The sequence below is a fragment of the Asterias rubens genome, chromosome 2 (assembly GCF_902459465.1).
Source record: "Asterias rubens chromosome 2, eAstRub1.3, whole genome shotgun sequence".
Lineage (NCBI taxonomy): Eukaryota > Metazoa > Echinodermata > Asteroidea > Forcipulatida > Asteriidae > Asterias > Asterias rubens.
Genome location: NC_047063.1, coordinates 1,786,025 through 1,809,233, shown reverse-complemented (window position 1 = coordinate 1,809,233; position 23,209 = coordinate 1,786,025). Strand labels below are relative to the sequence as shown.

The 23,209-nt window shown below is 38.0% G+C and overlaps 1 protein-coding gene across 3 annotated transcripts in view; it reads left to right on the top strand.

The window, feature by feature from the left end:
- The window catches only part of LOC117303888 (plexin A3-like), a 67,519-nt gene extending 49,338 nt beyond the window's left edge, over nt 1–18,181 (top strand). For all 3 annotated transcript variants that reach the window (XM_033788350.1, XM_033788342.1, XM_033788333.1), the window contains 22 exons: nt 181–277; nt 1,638–1,819; nt 3,473–3,615; nt 4,487–4,604; nt 5,159–5,304; nt 5,846–6,007; nt 6,494–6,596; nt 6,722–6,985; nt 7,675–7,821; nt 9,211–9,439; nt 10,324–10,478; nt 11,481–11,746; nt 12,479–12,596; nt 12,917–13,012; nt 13,600–13,756; nt 14,158–14,267; nt 14,425–14,506; nt 14,877–15,052; nt 15,701–15,870; nt 16,318–16,530; nt 16,894–17,047; nt 17,746–18,181. In XM_033788350.1, the coding sequence (XP_033644241.1) occupies nt 181–277; nt 1,638–1,819; nt 3,473–3,615; nt 4,487–4,604; nt 5,159–5,304; nt 5,846–6,007; nt 6,494–6,596; nt 6,722–6,985; nt 7,675–7,821; nt 9,211–9,439; nt 10,324–10,478; nt 11,481–11,746; nt 12,479–12,596; nt 12,917–13,012; nt 13,600–13,756; nt 14,158–14,267; nt 14,425–14,506; nt 14,877–15,052; nt 15,701–15,870; nt 16,318–16,530; nt 16,894–17,047; nt 17,746–17,841 (3,384 nt within the window). In that variant the 3' untranslated portion in view covers nt 17,842–18,181. The remainder of the gene's footprint in view (nt 1–180; nt 278–1,637; nt 1,820–3,472; nt 3,616–4,486; nt 4,605–5,158; nt 5,305–5,845; nt 6,008–6,493; nt 6,597–6,721; nt 6,986–7,674; nt 7,822–9,210; nt 9,440–10,323; nt 10,479–11,480; nt 11,747–12,478; nt 12,597–12,916; nt 13,013–13,599; nt 13,757–14,157; nt 14,268–14,424; nt 14,507–14,876; nt 15,053–15,700; nt 15,871–16,317; nt 16,531–16,893; nt 17,048–17,745) is intronic.
- The last annotated feature ends 5,028 nt before the right edge of the window (nt 18,182–23,209 follow it).

Here is a 23,209-nt window from a genome sequence, read left to right as displayed (position 1 = left end):
CGGTTGATTTAACAATTTGTTGTTTTTCCCCTCTGGATTATCATTGTTTAATATCAAATGTTAGAAGTACTGTATTGTATTTCAAAGATCTTGAAACATCTCTATTTGTAAAATGTTATCTAAATATGTCTTTTCCTTTTTTCAACTTCAGTTTGATGGATTTTTTATTTATATACACAGTACAACTACACTTCAACTGAAAGCTTCATAAAGGCTAAGTTCAGCATGAGATGGAATGACGGAAAGTTTCTCTTGGACAACCCTTCTGACATACACGGTAAGACTCCTTCAAGATTCTCTATCAATAATTTGTTTGTACATCATGACATCAACTAATTAAGTTGTTATTTTAACACCACCTGACTGTGTGTTATCAACCACCGAAAAAAGATTCTCTATAAATAATTTGTTGTTAAAACAGTCTTTTATCAGCAAGCGTCTCAAAGTACTTGTTATTCTACAACAGGTGTACCAGCACCATTTTGAAATATAAGATCCATTTTTATAGCATCTTGTATCGGTTTACAAGATGGGACAATCTGCAGCGAACCGTGCTAGAACGACTGGGGCAAACCCCTTCTCTTAATAATGAGTAAATTAAAATCCAGGCCAAAATTGTTTTGCCACGTGACAATAAATACCCTCCATTCCCTCCTTCCCCCGTTCAATGTTGTAAACTCAATTTTGAGTGCAGACCACTCAATGAAAAGTAACAATGAAAGGGGGCTGGGAGCCAACGAGATATGGCCGAGATTGTAGGTTCTTGCATTACATAACCCATGGAGTCTACAGTTTTATGTCCCATCATAAGGACAGACAATTATAAGTATGTGTCTTGTAATATCTAAGGATACAAGTGCCACCTTTGGGACCATAACCCCACTCTCTGATAGCATTCAAGCTTGGGCTCGATGTGCCTACCCATTCAGCAATCGTTGAACTCCTTTAGGGAAGAGCTATTCTTAATGTTTTTTTCAGATGCGGAAAGAACTTACCATTCCAATAAGAGGAAATGGTGAATAGTCTAGTAGCAATGTTGGAGTCAAAATTCTGTGAAATATGAAATGTCCTTAAAGTCTGATGCCAGGTTGTCTGGTATTTTAGACTCATGGTATTTTTAATTGACCACAAAAGTGCCTGTTGGGGGTTGATCAAGGACCGTGACATGTTTATAAAATCAATACAATATGCAGTTCTGCGAAGTGAACAGTATTAATCTGTTTGACTTATTTTGTTTTTAGTAGTTGAGAGTTGTTATGTGTGAAGTTTAAGTTTATTTCCTGAAAGGGGCAGGATAATAAAACGCCAATTCTCTGGCTACCAAAAAAAGATCAATAACATTCCTTTAATCTTTCTCAGCTCCCTGGGGAGTTTACAACCTGGGCAACCATAGGGGTCCCAAGACTTTTTTATACACAATATCAACCTCTACCCTCCACCCTCACAGGTACTAATTTATATCCCTAGGTGAAGAGAAGCAAAGTATCTTGCTCAAGGACAAGTGTCAGGACTTACCAGGACCGGAACCCATACTCCGATGACTTAACCACCAGAACTTGAATTCGGTGCTCTTAACCACTCAGCCATGACACCCTAAAACAAATAAAAACAAGTTTTTCTCTCCTTTTTTCTTGTAGTTACCCTCTACAAGTGTGCAATGCCAAGAACTAACTGTGGCAAATGCCTTATGCTGGATAGCAAGTTTGATTGCGGTTGGTGTGAGAGTACCAAAGAGTGTTCCATGGAGTCAAGGTGTGGCCAGCAGGAGACATGGCTGAATGGGGAAGACGGTTTATGTCCTGATCCTACTGTCAGCTCGGTAGGTTGTTTGTTTGTTGGTTGGGGTGTCTGTTTGTTTGTTTGTTATTTGTTTGTTTGTCTGTCCATAGATCTCTGCTCTTCTACCTCCATGGTTAGTGTGAGAATTCCAAAGTGTGTTCCCTGATGTCAAAGTATGACGATGGCCAACATGGGACAAAATTACGTCCTGATTCTACCGTTGGATCAGTAGGTTTTTTGTTAGTCTGTCTGTCTATCTGTCTTTCATAGACTTCTGGTTTAAGTGCGATTTGTGCGTTCCATCGAGTCATTGCATAATGATGACCAGTAGGGGATGTGGCTAAGTTGCACACACCTATGTCCTGGGCCCAATTTCATAGAGCTGCTAAGCACAAAAATTTGCTTGGCATGAAATTTCCTTGATAATAACAGGATTACCAACCAAATTTCTATTTGTTGCATACTGCTTGTTACTGGTATTCAGCTGTTGTTTGCTTATCCTGAAAATCAAGTGAAAGTTTGGTTGATAATCCTGTTTTTATCAAGGAAGAAATATTATGCTAAGCAAGTTGTTGTGCTTAGGCAGCTCTATGAAATTGGGCCCTGATGGTTTGTTGATGTATGTTTGTCTGTTGTTCTGTCTTACGGTTCAATATTATGGGCCGGCAACATTGACAGTCAAACAAATATTCACCGTTGTCAAGGATTCATTTTAATAACCACCTCTTTGTCAGTTGATGGATTTGTAGGACAGGGTTATGATTAAAATCCTTGAATATTATTCCAGTTATTCCACTCTGTTTTGAAAATTGGAGAAGGTAAAGATAATCTGTTAGGATTCAAAAGATGCTTTCAAGATCTAGCAAACTATATAAACATTATGGATTAAGTTGTTTTGACTTGGCACTTTGCTTCTTCCTCAGATGAGTTTGATGAAGCCACTGTTAGTTGTGCCTAATTTTCCATGGACATTAAGCTTGCGTGCATCTCCTGTTACAAAGCCCTAAATCTCTCGAGGAATTAAGGACTTCCACATGACCCTAACCTAGTGTTGTCATGGATTAATACAGCTCGAATTTGTTGTACAGGCGTCAAATTAATCATGCTGACTAGCAAGGTTATTTCCTTCCATTTAGCATCATTGTTTTTGAAGTATCAATCCTGTGACATGTCCTTAATAGATTGATGTGGCCAACTGCATCAGGTTCCTTGACTACGCATTACAGATTAATGATAACAATAATAGTGGCTTCTTAAATAGCATGCATATCAGTCAATCAGTGATGCTCAAGGCACTTTAACTTGCAGTATTTTCCTGCCAGGTATTTGGGACTACATTTGAATTAAGAGACCTATCATATAGCACAATAAAAAAACAAGACACCGTGATTAAAAGTAAATGTAATAAGCTCGTTGTTTCATTGGAACAACTCATTGCCTTCAAAGCTCTTGAATTATAAAGCCTGAATGATTTTGCTAAAGTGCCTATTGTTGAAGAGGTGAGTTTTTAAGTTCTTTCTGAACTGAGAAATTGAAAGTTCCTTAGAGGTTGTGACTGACCATACCAGAGCTTTGGACTCTGGTAAGTTTTTTGTTTCATTTTTGGGATGTATTTTCATCACTGATTCTGTTCTGTCCGTTGCTAAATAAATAGATCAACTTTTATCTTTTTTTCTTTTCACTTTTCTTTTAGTTTCATCCTCAAAGTGGTCACATTCGAGGGAACACCAACCTGACTATCTTGGGTTACAACTTGGGCAAGAGCAGAGATGATGTTATAGAGATCAGAGTAGCTGGAATCAAATGTGATGTTAAAGAGTACAGCGAGGCGGAGAGGTATGTCCAGTCATAATATAGGGAATTTAGTTATATTTTTAACTTGCCATTTTAAGCTGCTCACAGTTTTTTATTTTTCAGTACACAACTTGTAGGTGACCTAGGCCAAATTTAATAGTAATAATAATAACATAGACATTTGGAAAGCGTCTAATGCTAAAGCCTCTAAGTGCATAAAGAAAACAATAAATTAGACAATGAGTGAAAGATAGATTACAAGTACGCAGCTTACAAATAAGCAGCTTCAAACGTGTGTGTTTTTAGCAGAGACTTAAAACAGTGAAAAGAACTAGCCAGGCAAATATGCACAGGAAGACTATTCCAAAGAAATAGAGCAGCGCAAGAAAATGTTCTTTGACCATAACAAATGGAAGAAGCTCTTGTAGAATTAGGCCGATGTTCTTGTAGAATTGCTCACAGAATTCTGTGGTAAATAGAGCTGTAAAAGTGGACCCATGTGCTTGAGCATCTAGTGCGACTAGTGTTGTAGTCATGACCATTGATTGCTTAGTCGAGTCACGACTATTGGTTTTCAACTGCTTATAAATCATGCCGCCACGACTACTACAAAAATAGTCGTAGCTACTACAAAAATTTCATGACTACCTGTTTGGTGAACCAATTGTTTCGCTCACGACTATTCATGACAACATAATTAGTGTCACAATTCTTTAGTTCTTTCAGCGTGATTGTTACCTTGGCGCCCGCGGCAAACATTATGCCGCAATGCATCTTGCTTGGGATTTAAACATTATTCGCGATAAGTTTCGTAGTCGCTACTATTTGAAAACGCGACTAGTCGAGTAGTAAATTTCACTAGTCGTCCAGGCCTTGACCCAGGATTTCAAATCTTTGTTTCTTTCTGCAACAGAATCGTCTGCCTGACCCAAGCAAGTACAGAGGTTACAGCTGGACCTGTAAGAGTCATGTTAGGCAAAAACAATACCACAACGGAAGAGGCCATATCCGAAGACGACTTTGCATACGTGGTGAGTATTCGTTATTTAAATCATCTTCAGGTACAGCTGCGCAAGTTTTGCGCATTTTCGACCGATGGGCTCCATAAACCATGACTCCCAGGGCATTTTTGCCCAGGTGACATCAATCTTTCCATATCCTCTTCTGCTTTGTCACTCCACACTTAATTGTTCGGCCAAACAAGATTGGAGTGCTTGACGTAGTGTGAAGTAAACGTTGTTTGGGACGACCACCCTATTCCTTCTGAATCCTTCATTTTGGCAATGATGTTTTTGAAGAATATGGGATGTCAAGGGTTTTTGTCAACGTTTTTCCTTACACAATCTCAGTTTGAATCAGAGGTTCCTAATGGTATGTGCGAGACTGCTCTTATTTGAAGGGGACAAATGGGTTTCAGTTTGCTCTATTCAATGTGGGTAATGTACAACAGACCCTACATCGATCTGCTTCAAACACCAAAGCCCAAAAACTTTAATGATTTTACCTCTCCTTTGGATCTGCAGCTAGTATGTAATCTTATCGCATAAATTGACCTCAAATTCCTGTTTTTTTCTTTTGTGGAAAGATTCCGGTAATAACCTCCTTCAGACCGGCCGATGGACCCAAGTCAGGAGGAACCAGGATCACGTTGTCTGGAACCGACCTGAACGCAGGAAGCCAGCAAAGTATCATAGCAGCAGGCATGCCGTGCAGTCTCGATGGACCCACAAAGTAAGTCATCCCATCATCAATACCCTAAACTACAAAAGGTGTATTTCTACGAGAGGTTTGCGATAACACCATGTAAATATGTCTTTTAACTAGTATTGACCTAGCCCAGCTTATCCAGTTTCTGGCTTCACACACCACCAAGCCTAGTATTTAAGCAGCATCCAGCAACACAGTCCAGCATTCTCCTGAAGACGATCAGGGCATACGTCTCTCTTAATATTTATGCATGACGTCATAATTCTTTCCCAAAATGAGGCTATGGGCGCACGTCCCCCATCACTTGCAGTGGCTGCGCCCATCGCCTCGTTGTGAGTTAGCATTGTGACGTACCATATTCATAAATATTAAGAGAGGGGTATACTCATCGAAGCGTTGAGTTGTTAACCGTCGGTTCTTTTTAGAACCAACACTACTCAAAAGGGATATTCACATGTTACCGCAAACCTCTCCAAGTTATACTTCCACTATGCAAAGTTTCAAATCCTACTTAAAAGGTGTATTTGAAAAGGTTGTTGTTCATGTTTTATCTTTTTGTACGCAGTGTGTCCCAGATTAGCTGCATAACATCACAGTCTGAGGAAGGCACTACGGGTTCGGTTATGATGACCTTTGATGATCTCGGTGAGGTCAGGAGTGATAGTAACTTCTCATACGCAGCCGACCCTATAGTAAACAGTGTAAATCGGATGACCACTATACTCAGGTGAGTTTAGCCCCAAACTAAGAGGAAGACATTTTTGAAATGTTTAATATTGATAGAGTATTAATATAGAAAGTATTTTCAAAAGGTTAAATCTTACAGAACAAGAGATGTTTGAAATGTTCTATATTGATACAGCAGCGTCCAGCAACACAGTCCAGCATTCTCCTGAAGACGAATTGTGAAGACGCATAGTGATTGAAACGTTGAGTCGTTAACCACTGGTTCTTTTCAGAACCAACACTACTCAGAAAGAGATATTCACATAATGTTTCTACAAACCTAGTCTCTGTTAGTTATGTTTCCGCTTTGCAAAGTTTCAAGCTACTTATTATTGTTACAGTATTAATAGAGAAAATATTTTCTTAAGGTGGAATCTTACAGAAGAAGACATTTCTGAAATGTTCAATATTGCTTGAGTATGAATGTGCTTTTATGTGTAGCTTTTAGTGTGGAGTACTAATGGAGAATATCTCTTTTCCTTTTTAGTGGTGGATTATTAGTGGAAGTGAATGGTGATCATTTGAATGTGATTCAAGAGCCTCAGATGGTGTTTTATGTTGGGCCAGATCTTCCGCCAGTTAAACCATTGGTAAGTACAGAATATACTGCTATTTCATGTGCAAACAAAAACAAAACTTTGTGAACCATTCTACTTAAGCAGTCCATAAGGTGTTATTCTTATACTGAACAAGTCATCATTTTTGTGTGAAACAGAACTGTTTCGATGTCCAAGACACAGCAATGACTTGCAAGACGCCAGATTTAAGTGATTTCCTCGCCCCAAGCAACAACTCGCGACTATCCTCACCTGAGTTGGGTGTGGTCACCTTTGGCTTCATCTTAGATGGAGTAGAGATGTACAAGGAGAATGAGGATTACAGGATGACTGTTTATTTAGATCCAGAGTATTTCCGGTTTGAGGAGGAGGGATCCATCAAAGAGGTGCAGTTCGGAGCACGGACGATGATTACTATTCAGGTACGCAAAGATCTCTGTCAATTTTAAGTTTTCCGTTATTTTAAACAGGGTTGTGGCTAGACCAACTTTAGTGGTGGGAGATAAATCCAATTTAAAATCCAAAGTTAATATCTAGTTGTTGTATAGCACATTTGACAATAACCGGTTCAATGTGCTTTAAAATTGTGCCCTGCCGTCGATTTCACAAAACTCTTCCTAACTTAAGATTAATCTTGCACTGTAGCATGCGGACCTTAAGATTAATCCTAAGTTAAGACGAGTTACTCGTCCTAACTCGAGGTAAGACGAGTCCTAACTCTTTGTGAAATCGACCCCTGGTCATTGGGCCAATAACATCCCTTTGATCTTTCTCAGCTCCCTGGGTAGTATACAACCTGGGCAACCGTAGCGCTCCAAAGGCTTTTTCATACACAATATCAACCTCTACCCTCGCGGGTACCCATTTATACCACGGGTGAAGAGAAGCTATTATAGTGAAGTATCTTACTGAAGGACACAATCACGATCGGGGTCTGAACCCACACTCCGTATCTTAACCACCAGAACTTGAAGTTACTATTACTTAAATTGAAGTTACTATTACTTATTATTTAAATAAACAAACAAACAAACAAACAGACAGACAAATAGAAAAAGCATCTTAGTAATTGTCTGACATAGTATTGATCTTTACATCTTTGCATTTTAAGGGTCGCTATGTGAAGGAAACATACCAAGAGAAGGACGTCAAAGTGTTTGTTGGGAGTATGGAATGCATATCATTAACGCAGAAGGGAAACAACCTGACGTGTCCTGTTCCAGTCAACGATCAAGGAGATGAGATCTATGATGTCAGGGTGAGTTGCCAAACCTATTACCGGTCAAAATCCATCAAAATCAGACAGTGGTTGAGCGTTCAGTGCACAGGCAGTAATGATTCTGGCCTCTGATTAATACCCCAGTCACACATAGACGCCACCTCAACTTTGATGGAAAAAAAGAAAGGCTGAGAGCATGGCAACTCGTGGCCAATCGTGGGCCGAATGTGGAAGGATCTCCATGAGCGTGGTTTGGTCGGGGTGGGATCACCAAGGTCAGGAGGCTGCATTCTCTACCCACATTTACTTTGAACGTGCACAGAATAAGCGTAGCTGTGTCGTGGCCAACAATAAGCAGGGCAAAGTCGTAGTGGGAACGATATTAAGGTGTTTCATAAATGGGTCTCATAGTTTAAAAAAAATCATGTCTTAAGAATAATTATAAGTACTTTTTCAAGGCCTGTAGATAAAGCACTTAATAAACTAGTTATTGTTATTTAATAAATTGGGGGTATTGCAAATATTTGTTAAAGCGAATATATGGATTTCACTTAGTAAGCCTGCTTCCACATTGTAATTCAAAGGTCCCCAATTTTAAACTTTTCTTAACTAATAGCATATTCTTGGCAGAATATTGCGCAACAGCACCTGGTAAACCATTACAATTTTGCTATAAAAGGATTAGGTATCACAATTAAAACGTATTTCCACTTACCTTGCAGGAAAAAACTGTATGTTAAAGCGCGCGCTATATAAGAAGCCACTATTGACCCAAAGTGGAACAATATTATCACCAACTGTGGTTTTGAATGATAGGTTGATTCTAGTCATCCATATGATATCATGTGGTGAATGCATCTATACAGCACGCAGTTAACCCTCCTACTGTCTGACCATTCAATATCACAAACTGTGGTTTTGAATGATAGAAAAACTATATCGGCCTTCCATCATATAAACTAGACTTTTGATGTGTACAGTATGATTGTACCTTTTGTACTTTTATAGTTTTTGCCTTGTTTTTTTAATTTCTTCTGTTTTAGCTTTGTTTTGCTTTTATAATGTTAAGTGTTTTTTGCCTTTTTAAAGGCAGTGGACACTATTGGTAATTACTCAAAATAATTATTAGCATAAAACCTTTCTTGATTACTAGTAATAGGGAGAGGTTGATAGTATAAAACATTGTGTGAAACAACTCAAATTTTCACAGGTTTGTTATTTTATGCATATGTTGAGGTACACCAACTGTGAAGACTAGTTTTTGACAATAACCGATAGTGTCGACTGTCTTTAATGTAAAGCGCCTTTGAGCAATCTTTTGGATAATGGCGCTTAATAAATGCTGTTATTATATTATTGTATATATTATATCATGTGTAAACTGCATATACACAGTACACTCACACACAATTATTATAATAATTCAAGGTGGAACAAGGCAACCTGAATGTGACTGTGGGTCGTCTGAAGTACCTCCCGCAGCAGCTTTCTCTCTACATCATCATCGGGGCGGTGTGTGGAGGAGCTTTCCTCATCATCATCATCCTCTTTATTGTCTGCATCTGTCGTCGCATCAGCGCCAACGAGAGACGCTTCAAGAAGATGGAGGTGCAGAGGGACGAGATGGAGATGAGAGTCGCGCAGGAATGCAAAGATGGTCAGTACAGGGCAACAGAATTTCGTATTAACTCTTTTCTTATACCTTATCGCAAATACTCTGTATGCGCACGTTAGGCATGGAATGAGGTGCATGCTGGTCTTAGCGATCAAGTTTGACCGCTAGCTAGACCAGCATGCACCTAATTCAACAGTTTGCTTGCGCAATGGGTATTTGCGTAACGGTCCATTGAGCTTAAATACCATGGCTAAATTTCATAGAGCTACTTAAGCATTAAAAGATGATAAGCACAACAAAATTATGCTTACCGTAATAATTTGCCAAACTGCCATGTCACAAGTACAAATTAATTTCTGCTTAGCGAAAAAGCATTAAGCACTATTTTCTGCTTACGCAGCTCAATGAAATTGAGCCCAGATGTCGTTACCACAATTACCTTGGTTAGTGATGTCCTGAGATTTCAGTGCCCAATTTCATTGCGCTGCTTAAGTGCAAAAGGCACTCAACAGAATTATGCTAACCAGAACAAGGTTACCAGCCAAAATACCATGTCACTTGACCGTTTGTGACAGGCACCCTGCTCATTTTTTTTCTTAGCAGTGTATCTCCTAAAAAACGAGCAGAGTATACTTTTTAAAACATCAAAACCACAGCAGCTGTTTCAGAGCCATCACTCCCACAAAACAGATTTTATACATAGTTGTACTTGCATGTTTACTATTTATTTAGTGTCTTATTATTCACACCAAAACATCAAACAGCTCTTTGCGGGATATTTTTTTTCTGCTTAAGCAATTCTATGAAATTGGGCTTGGTTTCTTCAAGGTTAAATATAAGTAAAGTACTGATACTATGTCAAGAATATTTTGTATCCATCTTGTATGCATTTATCAAGAGTGTGATTTCAATCTTCATATTTGCAGCCTTTGCCGAGTTGCAGATAACTGTTTTAACAGTGAATGATGTAGAGGGATCTGGAATTCCATTCCATGATTACAGAGACTACGCTGCGAGAATCCTCTTCCCTTGGAACCCTAACCATCCGGTCTTCCGGGAGATACCAGTCAGTAAAGAGAATGTAAGTGCTGAATTATTTTGTTTTCTTTTGTTTTTTTCTTTTCCTATTTACCATGGGAAACCTTCAGTGATAATGATTTTCAAAGGTGCCCAGCATTAAAACATCCTTTAAGTTTGATAAGTAAAGTTGCAGTATTAAAACACTGGAAAAAATAATTAAATTTGCACAAAAGAAATCAAAATTACTAAAATCTGGACCAGCCAGGGCATGCAATACGATTAAAGGCCAACAAATAAATTATCAAAAGATTAAACATTACCAGAGGATCTGTCTTCACGAATGCTGTGTGAGAATAGACAGAAAATAAAAAATAATAAAAAGTCATTCATTTTGTAATTTATTTAGTCATTCAATTTGTAATTGTTTTGACCCTAAAGCAGTACACTCATTGTACAATCTTATCTTATGAATTAATGTATTTGTACTTCACATTTTGGACAGCTTTGTGTACACACAGATCGACCTCCATATTCAATATCCATTTCTATCAGCAGAATGTTTTCCCCAAACAAAGTTGATTTTAAAACTATGAAAATTTGATTAGAGAAAGTAACTATTACTGGTAAACTTGTACGAACAGAGTATAGACGATGTGACCTCTGACGTCACACCAATACCATAACATGATTTGCGCGCATACCACCATGCAAAGCCTTTGTGTTTTGGCAGCCAGCTAGAAAGTGTTTGCAATCTTACTATGAATACGCAACTCTTTGCATGAAGTGTTTTGTCAACAGAGGGCGGTTTGAATGTAAACATAGGTCACATCGTCTATACTGTTTGAAATGTTGAGACTATTTTCAGAGCTAACACTCCCAAAAAAGAGATTTACACACATGGTATTTACCTGCAAGTTTGCTATTTACTTATAAATTCTCCCTATTTTGGAGGAGTGTTTACTTTTAAATAAAAGAGCCGATGTGGTCTCGACATTTACTCTGCCATCTTCAGGAGAAGAGATTTTTGTTGTTACAGCTGTTTCATTTTCGTAAAATGTTTCAGATCACTGGAATCAAACGCGATGTCCTCCAGAAGGGTTTGGTCCAGTTTGGCAACCTGATCGGGAACCAGACCTTCCTGACCATCTTCTTACACACCCTAGAAGCCCAGAAGACCCTGAGTCTGAAGGATCTTAGCAACATCGCCTCCTTGCTGGTCATCGCTCTCCACAACCGCATGGACTTCCTCATGGAGGCCATCAAGTCTCTGCTGCAGGAGAACATCCAGAAGTATGTCGACCAGGGCTGCCCTCAGCTTCTCCTCAGGAGGTATGTCTTGCAAGTCTTTTCTTACCATTGGCGTTTCGTGGCCAAGCGGTCTAGGTCACTGCAACCAAGTTCGCAAGTATGGAATACCAATTTGATAACGAGTTTAATTGATTAGCTGCATGTATCCTCTAACCTCCCTGAACCTTTCAAAATCAGACTGCTTGCTTTGTTTGATTTTGTTGGACTGAGGACTGCACTAAAAATTGATTAAGCTTTTCATGGGATTAGGCATACCACTATAAACAGAGTAGTCCAATAGTGTTTTCTTATGGTGTTGGATTTTGTTGGAGAGAGGAAGGATCCTAGTAAATCACTCAAGGGAACTAGGGTAGCTCATGATTGAATATAATCCAAGAAAATGTATCTTCGACCCGAGAACACAATGGAATATTTTCTTATTTTATTCCATTGTATCTCTTAAAAGGACTCCAACCTCTTCTTTCCAACCACCATTCTATTCTCTAATAACAAACATCTTTTAAGGAAACCCCTGGCCAAAATATCATGGGGTGAAAGATCATTTATTTCTGCTGCCCCTTCTTTATGGAATGACTTGTCCTATCGTGTTAAACGCTCTCCATCACTAGCTTTGTTCCAAACTTCCCTCAAGGGTAACCTAATGGGGACTGCATAACTTCCCTTCTTTTCATGTGTCACTGTGCCATAAAATGGATTCATGTGCGTTATAAATGCCCATTATTATAATTACTCTTATAATTTTCATTGATGCAGGAGTGAAGCAGTTGTTGAGAAGCTTGTTTCTCACTGGTTATCATTATTGATGTATGACTCACTCAGAGAGAGCATGGGCAAGCCTTTATTCCACCTCTTCTATGCTATCAAACAACAGGTAAGAGAAAAAACCCATTACTGTCAGGGCCGAATTTCATAAAGCTCGTACCCACAACAACTTGCTAAGCACATAAAAGTATTGCTTTACAGAAACTTGCCAAACCAGCCAAAACTACATTAAGTTTACATTGTTGTGACTGGTGCCCCACTCAATTATTAATAAGCAAATCAATTTGTCAAGCAGTTTTTTCCCTGCTCAACAGCTTTATAAAATTGGGCGCAGGTTGTAGTAATAAATAAAAGCATGTGATAAATGCACAATATTATTGATGAATATTGCTCTTACGGTTATTACTTATGGTGTCTTGAAATGTTCAGGTTGATAAAGGTCCAGTGGACTCCATTACCGGCGAGGCACGCTATGGTCTGAGTGAGATGAAAGTTATAAGACAACAAATTGACTTCAAGACACTGGTAAGAAGGAAGACTGTGTTTTTAAATTTGTAAGCCAGAGTTTGAAAGAGCTTGGATTATTTATAAAAATTGGCTCCACTTCATTGATATTACTTAATATTAAAAATAGTTATTTCAAAACCTTTAAAGTAAAAAGAAGTATTTAAAAAACATTGCTATTAAGTTTTAAGGGTATTAATCCGAGGTTATTAAACCAGGTTAGTTAAATCAGATTTGTCAATGTTTCCATCAAGTCAGTGCAACTGAAAAAAGATATTTTCTATTAGCAAGTTTATTCAACTAGATCCAATTTCATGGTTCTGCTTACCAGATGCAAAGAATCAGCTTTAATGGAAGTTTGGAATTTCATGCTTACGTCAAGCGTACTCAGGTCAGCAGGGAGTGTTTGCTTGTGCCCATGGTTACTCCACAATACTATGCATTCTTTGTGTACACAGCTAGCGCAGAAATTAGGCGCTTGCACAGTAAGCAGAAAATGGTAATCGTAAACAGAGAATTCGTCCCTAAGCAGAGCCATGAAATTTGGCCCTGATTAAAGAACCATGTCTTACACTCACTTTACTATTACTGTACCCATTCCCATCTAGAACATATTCACAGCTGGTCTAGATGTGACTGCAGAACCCATCCAGTTGAAGGTGTTGAACTGTGACACCATCTCTCAGACGAAAGAGAAGATTCTTGATGCTATCTACAAAGCGTATCCCTACTCCAAACGACCCTCACGAGATGAACTTGATCTTGGTGAGAAATTATTTACCATCTCTCAATGAAATATTTAAGAAAACAAGAGGAAAGGCAATCAGGCATGATACTTCACGGAGGCATTGACGGCAATTGCCCCCATGCCCCTTGGTCATTGCCTTGGTGCCCTTGAAATGCACCAGTAGAAATTTACAATTTCCGCATAGGGTGCCCTTAACCAAGGAGAAGATGCCTTGGTGCCTTGCCCTTTCAAAAATGAAGCATACAGGCTTGGTCAATAATGAAGCTTTTAACAGGCCTGTAATCTGTCTGGGGTTTTCCAGCACCGCCTACTGTGGGCAGAACCCTGCATGCTAAACTAGCTCATTTATTGTTGCACAATCACATTACTGTCGCAGGCATAGTTGTGAGAGCGTCTTTGTCTTTGTCTGTCTTTACAGAGTGGAGTGACAAGCCCCAGGGGTCTGGTAGTATGGTTTTACTGGATGAAGATGTCCGTGGTAGACTCGATGGTGAATGGAAACGAGTCAACACACTAGCACACTACCAGGTAGGAAACTCATTCATTGTAAAGTTTTTGGGAACAAAATATGAAGGTAATTTTGATCAGAGCCCTTCACTGTTTGAGGTTACAAGTATTGCAGTAGAATGTAGGACTGTGATTTTGATGAGGATTTAAAATTTGTATTCTTGGTTTTTGTTTCTAGGTTCCTGATGGTGCAACGCTACGCCTAGTTAGAGCCCAGATCAATGGAGGGTCTCTTCCAAACTCACCAGCAAGAAAATATGGTAAGCCAGTCTCCTTAGGCCTTTCATTCAGTGACTGATTACCAGAGATTTTAAATTTTGAAATCAAATATTTCTATAATAGTCCAACATTAAACCTTCCATTGTCTGACCAGTCAGTATCATCCACCAAGGTTTTTTGATAACAGAGCCAGCCTGCAATATGATAACGTGTGGTGAATGTATAAAGCACACAGTCAACCCTCCTACTGTTTGACCATTCTATATCACCAACTGTGGTTTTGAATGATGTATAAACTATACCAGCCTGCAATATGATATCATGTGATGAATGCATCTACACGGCACACAGTCAATAACCCATGTCCAGTGCGTTTAATACTGACACTTAATAATTTGTTCCTTGTTCTAGGTCTAGGCACTTTACAGACAAGTCCAGCCACCTCAGCATCTCCCATCATTGACCCTGAGAGGGGATCAAACCAGTGGCATCTTGTCAAACACGTTGACTCTGGAAGTCTAAGGAAAGGAGAGCGGGACCAGAAGATGATGGCCGAGATCTACTTGCCGAGGTTACTCACTACAAAGGTGAGCAGTCTGCCAAAGCAGTCCAGAGTAGTGAACTCAAGTTCTGCTTAGGCACAGAGTTGCTGCTTGCGGAAGCAGGGACCTGGGTTAGCCAGGAACTTTGGCTTGTGCACGTGCGTACTTCACCTTACTAGGCCTTCTATGCTTACACAGCTGGCGCAGAAATTTGACGCTTGATGGTGATTGTAAGCGCAGAATTAGCAAAGAATACACCCTGCAAAGCTTTAAATCTTACTTGATAGAGAGCAGACTAGTTGATATGCCGAGAAAACAATTCAGATGTAATGATAATCCTATCCAATAACAGCTCCTGAAAAGAACTTTTCTAAATATTGAGATTCCTGATAATCATAAATGAAGTTAGCTTCATAATTGACCTTTATTCAGGGTTCAAATCCTGGTGATGACACTTGTATCCTTGACCAAGGCACTTAACCATATTACTTAGAAAAATGGATTCTGTGAGGGCTGAGACGCTAATATACGAGCAGATTGAGGTTGTATGCACGAATTATGATTGAAGTTAGAGTAGATTTCAACATGGTTTGACTGTAACATAATTGACCTTTATTGTGATTTTAGATATCTTGTTTTTGGACTTTTGTATTAAATTTTTCCAAATTGGGTTGGGTTGATCTTGTTTTACAGGGAATCTTGCAGCAGTTTGTGGATAACCTTCTGGAGACCATCTTCAAGTGCGACAAGTATGACTCAGAGGTCCCTCTGGTCATCAAGTACTACTTTGACTTCTTGGATGATCAGGCACGATTGCAAGGCATCACTAACCCGGATGTGGTTCATGGATGGAAGAGCAATAGGTAAGCCACTCCCCTTCATCTCTCTCTCGTTCTCTGTCTCTTTTATCACAGCATAGCATGTGAGGGTGTGGCCGAATGGTTAAGAGCATCGAATTCAAGTTTTGGAGGTTAAGTCATCGGAGTGTGGGTTCGGGTCCCGGTCATGACACTTGTGTCCTTTAACGAGATACTTTACTGTAATTGCTTTGTTTTACACAGGGGTTATAAATGGGTACATGCATGGGTAGAGGTTGATATTGTTTGACTGTAAAAGCCTTTGGTGCACTACGGTTGCCAATGTTGTGTACTCCCCAGGGAGCTGAGAAAGATTAAAGGAATGTTATTGGCCAAATGACAAAGCACTAATGTATATATTTTTTAGACAGTTATTGTGAAATGCGCTATATAAGAACTTGTTATTATTATGAATATTATTATTGTTTCTTCCTCCTTCATTTCTATCCTCAGTCTTCAGTTGCGATTCTGGGTAAATCTCATAAAGAACCCAGACATCTTGTTCGACATAAACAAGTCTGGGACAGTAGATGCCTGCCTGTCAATCATTGGCCAGACGTTGATTGACGCTTGCTCTGTGTCTGAACAAACACTCACCAAGGACTCACCGTCTAACAAGCTACTGTATGCCAAGGATATCCCAACCTACAAGGAATGGGTAGCAAGGTGAGAGCCTCCCTCCCCTTACTCCCAATTTCATAAAGTTGTTCCCCCCCCCTCCCTCCCCTTACCTCCATATTTCATAAAGCTGTTATAGTGGGCCCAATTTCATAAAGCCTTGAATTATACAAAATTTGCTAAGGAGTTTTTCTGTTTATAAAGTTCTGAGCATATGCATATTACTGCATTATGCATCTCAAAAGTCTCCCATTGTAAAATCATTGACTGTAAGAATCGTTGGAGATAGTAAAGGCACTGAACATGTTTGGTAATTGTCAAAGACCATGCAGTATGTTTCCCAACATGAACATAAATTAACAAAGAGAAAATACTGACTAAACAATCTTTGTGATTACGTTTCATCGACAGCTACTACAAGGAGATCAACAATATGGCCGCTGTGAGCGATCAGGACATGGGTGCCATGCTGGCTGCTCACACCAATAAGTATCAGAATGAGTTTCAGCCGCTTAATGCGCTCAATGAGTTGTACTTCTGCTATGCATGCATCTACAAGAGCGAGGTGAGCTAAAAAAAAAATATATATCAGGTTTTTTATTCATGTTCACCCCAGACTTCTCGGTTCATACTTCCTGGGAATGCGAATTCGATATGAACTTGAATGTCACATGGCTGTTTTTCGCCGCAAATGTTTCGCAGGAGTTGAGCACAAGTCAACTGATGCGAATTTGAGACGTCACAATTCGCATTCGGAGGAAGTATGTACCGGGCTTAAGGCACTCTTGATGAGGGTCTTCAAGAAGAAAACATTTAAGATGACAATAATTGAGGGAACTGTAGGTAGGAATCAATATTCCTTTTAAAAGAGTCTAGATTGTAGGATGGAGGGAAACATGCACTAAACAAGGAGTTCCAAAGAGATGCAGTACATGGAATAAAGCTTTATTTTTTGCAATTCAACTTTAAAACTGAGTTCTGTCTGTAGACTTGCCTTTTTATTTATGAAAACCTGCCCCTTTAAACTGTCGTTTTGTTCCTGTTTTCAGAATTAGAACATTTGGTGCTTTTACAAAGTACATTTCATCTTGATTGTATTGTTATGAATGTTTTTTTTTATTGTCTCTATTTTTAATGTTTATGACTTGGAAAACACTATTCATGTTTACATGATGAATAAATAAATATAATCTAATTTAAATCTAATCTTATTATTGATTACCTTTCTCATCTCATCTTCATCTCATCTCATCTTAATCTCAGATCCTCCAAGCTCTCGATGAGGACAAGGACGCCCTGAAGTTGAACCTCGGCGATCGTCTTGAGGACATCTTCCGTCTGATGGCCGACTCTGCATGACAATTATTGAAAGAGTCCCAGGTTTAATTGCATCTTCAACTTCCACAATAATCAGCAAAATCTATCAGACAGACCACGGCTGAGTGATGTACCTCACTGATAGCGATAACTGTTCGATATCGTTATTGTCCACTTGTGTAAAAGAAGAAACCCCTAAACGGAATAGGTAAAAAAAAAAAAAAAAAGTGTTCCGTTGTTGAAGTTAACCCTAAAGTTCAAGTTTTTTTTTTTCATTGTTGTTCAAATGTTGGTTTCTTTAGAGTCCCCATGTTTTGTTTGATTTGGATAAAATAGGTATTGTTTTGTTTTTCCTTGGAGTTTCCATGTTTTGTTTGATTTGTTAGTTTTTTGGGTTGTTTTCATTTGTTTATTTCACACAAAAGCGGGAAATTTGTTTTCACAGAAGACACCAGTATCCAAAAAAATTGTTGGTTACAAGTTAAAAAGAAGAGAAATTAAGTTTAATGTTTTGTTTAGCAGACTTGTGTGAGCAATTAGCCCATTCAGTATGTAATCTTATTTTAACTATATTTATTTTGTTTGTACCACACTCTATTCCAGACCCTAAATATTCTTATGATATTTTTTAAGCGGTGAATTTTTTAGTGCAGAATATTTATTCATACCCTCGCCAATATAGCCAAATATAGGTATTTAGGCAGAGAATGATTATGAGTACTTTTTGGAGTACACTAAGTATTATTCTCAACATTTTTACTACCATAGCCTTCGGCATATAAGCTGCAGCGTTTACATTAATGTCTGAATCTTGTTTTGCCGAGATTTGAGTACTGCAACTTTTATGCTTAATATAATAATGTCGGAGTCTTATATAGTGCACATATCCACCATATATGTAACACCTTATAAGGGTTTACCAAAAACCCAGTACACCATACTCGTACTGGGTTCTCTCTTGAGTAAGTGCATTACTCAACATACAGATTATATTGCTTTACATCCCATTTGAATCACAAAGCAATAATGGTTAAGTGTTTTGCTTAAGGACACGAGTTGAAAAAAGGTCTCGAACCCACACTCTGCTGATTAGAAACACCAGAGCTTGAGTCCGGTACACTTGACCACTCTGCCATGACACTGAAGATTACAGTCAAATTGTTGAGAATAACCCAGCAGCTCTCTTTAAAGCCGCCACTTTGACTCAAGAGATTGTGTACTTCCAAAATAATACTTAATAAATCGAACTAAATTAAAGGTTGTGTGAGAATTGTCCGTTTGGTCTTATCAGATTACTCCTAGGAAGTTGCAGTTGAACCTCGGACTCTTTCGAGTTCGTAGTCGTTGATATTATATTAGTTTAGTTTATAGCACAAATGAAGTTTATCACTACCTTGTTGATATTTTCAAAATAACAGAATACTGAATAGCTGGTTACAGCTTCAAATATCAGTGATATTGTGACACATGGTTAAGTATCATTATGTAAATAGATATCATGTACATTTAGTTCTTGGCACAGTTGTGCCAGCCAACAAACCCTGTGCAATATGGCTGATTCACAATACAGTGCTCTCTCTACAGTTTACCAATGGTTATACATGTTGTCCCTAAGTGGTCAACTACAATGCATGAATGGCTGACATAATGTGAAAAATAGTCACCAGCCTCAAAAAAATGCCACATTATACTGTAGATGCTGAAAAAACAACAACAGCAATAGCAACAATGAAATGTTGCTACGTTGCATGACCAACCTAACAACAATTGTTGGGGGGGGGGGGGGGGTTGAGACAACTAAACAATTTATTGCAAAAAAGTCTCTCCTGGGGAAACTGTATTGTGAATTATTGCCTGAATTGAATGGTTTAAAAAGGTTAGTCAACTCGCTTGAAAATCTGACCAAGAGTTGTTTTTTAGGGGGGGGGGAGGTTTATTGGCTTTGAATATTTATCTCAAATATTGCTGGACATTTCATTTAAAGACTCTATGCACAGCATTGATTCAGACTGTTTTAGTTTTTTGTTGAGGGGTTCAGGGTTGGAAAATTATGACGCTCACAATTTGTTCGGGTGAAACAGCTGGATGCTGAACAACATTATGTTCATTTGAAAGAATCATGAAAACAAAAATAGAATGTTTTTGTACACAATTTGCTTTTGTGTTTGTTCATAGAGAGATGTACTTATTATAGTTTATGATATTTCATTTGTTTTAGTGAGTGATGATTGGTAGAATTTTTTTTACAACTGATACCTGTAAGGGTTTTGTAAGATATTTTGAAATCACTGATGAACAAAAAAAATGCTTTTTAATTAATGATGTAAATACAATTAATGAAACTATAAGTGTATAATGCGATTATAAATTATGCAAATTCCATATTACGGATTGATTGTAACATTTCTTCATTCTACTTACTATGCATTTTTATAGCAAATTCCAGTACTTACTGAAATTTGAGTTACAATTTTTATAAACTTGGCATGCAAATGTAATTTTTTACAAATCTGTTTTTGAAATGTTTTGTACAAACATTATTTTTAACAATAATTTCAACAAAGAGGGAGAATATTAAAAAGTATGTACTTACATGTTTTGCCTAAGACTTTGTTAGAGCTTCAATTTAATTGTTTTGTTCTTGAGACCTTAGTCCGTGCAGCAAACTTGCTTTGAATTGATTCTGGTTTTTTTATTATCTTGCTTTCATAGTCTTGACTCTTGTGGTTTCTTTTTTATAAAAAACAAAAATGTATTAAAAAACAAAGAGCAAATTCATGTTGTATTTAATGAATTAAACAAAGAAGTATAACAAACAAGAAAAGTAATGTATCTGTGAAATGCAGGCGATGAGACATTTCAGACTTTTATCTTAATTCAGTATCCTGCCCAGTGGGGGAAATTGCTGTGTTTTCTTCAGTTCTGACAAAATCCTGCTCTTTGATCTACTTCTCTTGAGTTGGGGATACTGTTCCCTGGACCTTGTGGAATATGACACCAAGCGCTACCAAAAGATGGAAAAGACTTTATTTCAACAAACCTCCTCATATTTCGTTGCTAGTCTCGGGCATTTTTGTCAGCAATGACTGCCACCCCTGAAAATGCTACATTATCTAAAGCTGAATTTATTGACAAGAATTGTTGGTGGATTAAAAAAAAAAAAATTAAGCTAACAGTCGCCCTTACTATTTGTTTTTATTTCAACTTTCGAGAATAATAATAATTGAATATGACTGAATACAGTAATGGCCTGCAAGGCAAGATGTTAATAACAATTTTTTGATGTAGCACCCATTTTGTAACAATTTGTGAGTAACTAAAGAAATGTTGTATTCCCTAAAACGAATATTGTACCAACTATTTCAGATGTTTGTGCTGAATGGAATTGTTTGTTGCTAGTAATTGGTGTACGTTTTATATTTAGTTAATCAAAATTCAATGAAATAATGTACATCTGTGATCAGCTACTTCCGATCTTGTACTTTTGTATTTTAGTCACACTGTTAATTATTCTTTATTTATTTCTGACAATGCTTTGTAAAGCCAAAGTGTATTATAAATGTACTTACACGTAGTCAATAACTTTGTAAAAACAATACTGAAAAAGTGTTTAAAATGTGGGTTTTGGAAGCGTTTGTTGTGTTTTTCCATTTTGTTTTGTTTTATTGTTTTTTTCAGCTGTGGTTTTCTTACCTTAGTTCTTCTTTTAGAAGCCAATTGTTCTTAAGCTGTTAATTATTTTAATTTTGAAGCTGTAAATTTGCATATAATTTGGACAGAATATATTTTTTATGCTCTTCATCTGAAGCAGTGCTTGTTTGGTTTTTAATGCTTGTTGGAATTAAAGCGTTCAGATTTAAACTTATTTTGTGATTTTGTTTCTTGTTGCAACATTAGCTCCCTGGATGCTTATATCCAAATTTAAGACCCCCTCCCTTCAAAACCATCCTGGTTTTATTAAAGGGACTGTGTCGTCTCATCATAGTCTGCTTGTGGCTAGGCATGGATACATGAACTCTCACTTAGTTACTACACGTGCACACCCAACTGGGCCCCACTATTTTTTTGCTTAGCAAAGAAACTTAAGCTTAACAGTATTTTCTGCTTAACAGCTTATGAAATTTCAAATTTCATAAACTTTCAGGACTTTTGGCGGTTAACCAGTTTTTTGTGCTTACAGGCTGTATTAAATTGGGCCCAGGCAGTTTCATAGAGATGCCTTAGCGGCAAATATTGCTTAACAAGTTTCTGCTAAGCATAAATTAGCATGACACTAGTCAAAAATCGTACGCATTTGATGTTATTTTGCCCGTAAGGCTTATTCTGGTAAGCATAATTTGGATGTGCTAAGCTACCTTTTGTGCTTAAGTAGCTCTATGAAATTGGGCTCTGGGCCCAATTCATAAAGCATAATTCAGCTCAGCAAAATTCTATGCTTAGCGAAAAATGGTTGGGGCACCAGTCAAAACAACGTAAACTTTCAGGACTTTTTGCGTTTTTGCTACGCAGTTTTGTGCTTACAGGATTTATGAAATTGTTCCCTCATTGTCTTTACAGGTCTTAATTTTCAGTGTCAGGATGTCTTGCTTTTTCGAAAGCACATTTTTGACCCAACAAATTAGGTTCACATATAATACATAAACAATTAATTTACAATGAGATAAACATTGAGTTGGCAGTTAGTATTTTTTTCAAAGATGGGTACTTTTGTATCGGTGTGGGTTTGTTAATTTATTCAACGTTGCAGTTTTATCCTCGAATAGTTTCGGACGTAATGCACAAAAAAGTAGTTCCGGTTCGAACAACATTACATGCAAGGTATACATGTATACATACTGTACACACATACTGCATTTTAGCAGACGACCAAAAGTAAGCTTTCCATCCATATCTCAAAACACAGCTGTGGAAAGCTTACGTCACTGCACGTTTATCCAATGAAATCATTGCATCCAAAGAAATCGCTGGTCCTAAAATTTAGCACCTGTTTTTATCCTTGCGGAAAGACAGGGGACCACTCAAAACACAGACATGGATATCTTACGTCACTGCACGTTTATCCAATGAAATCATTGTATCCAAAGAAATCACTGGTTCTAAAATTTAACACCTGTCTTTATCCTTGCTGAAAGACAGGGGACCAGTCTAGGACGCGGCACACGTGAATTAATTTACACTTATTTACATTTTCTCGCAGAGCCAGAGAGGAAAGTCCGTGTTGTTTGCTTGTCTGTTAACATGTGGTAAAATTCCATGGCGAAGGGAGGAACTGACACTGACAGATTACTTAAGAGCAACGGAAATAATACTTTTTCCAAACCTCAAGAAGTTTTAGGACGAATTGAACCCAAGGCTGTTTCCTTGGTCGGCAATTTTTGAGAGCTCAACTCAAAGGTATTTATCAAAATTT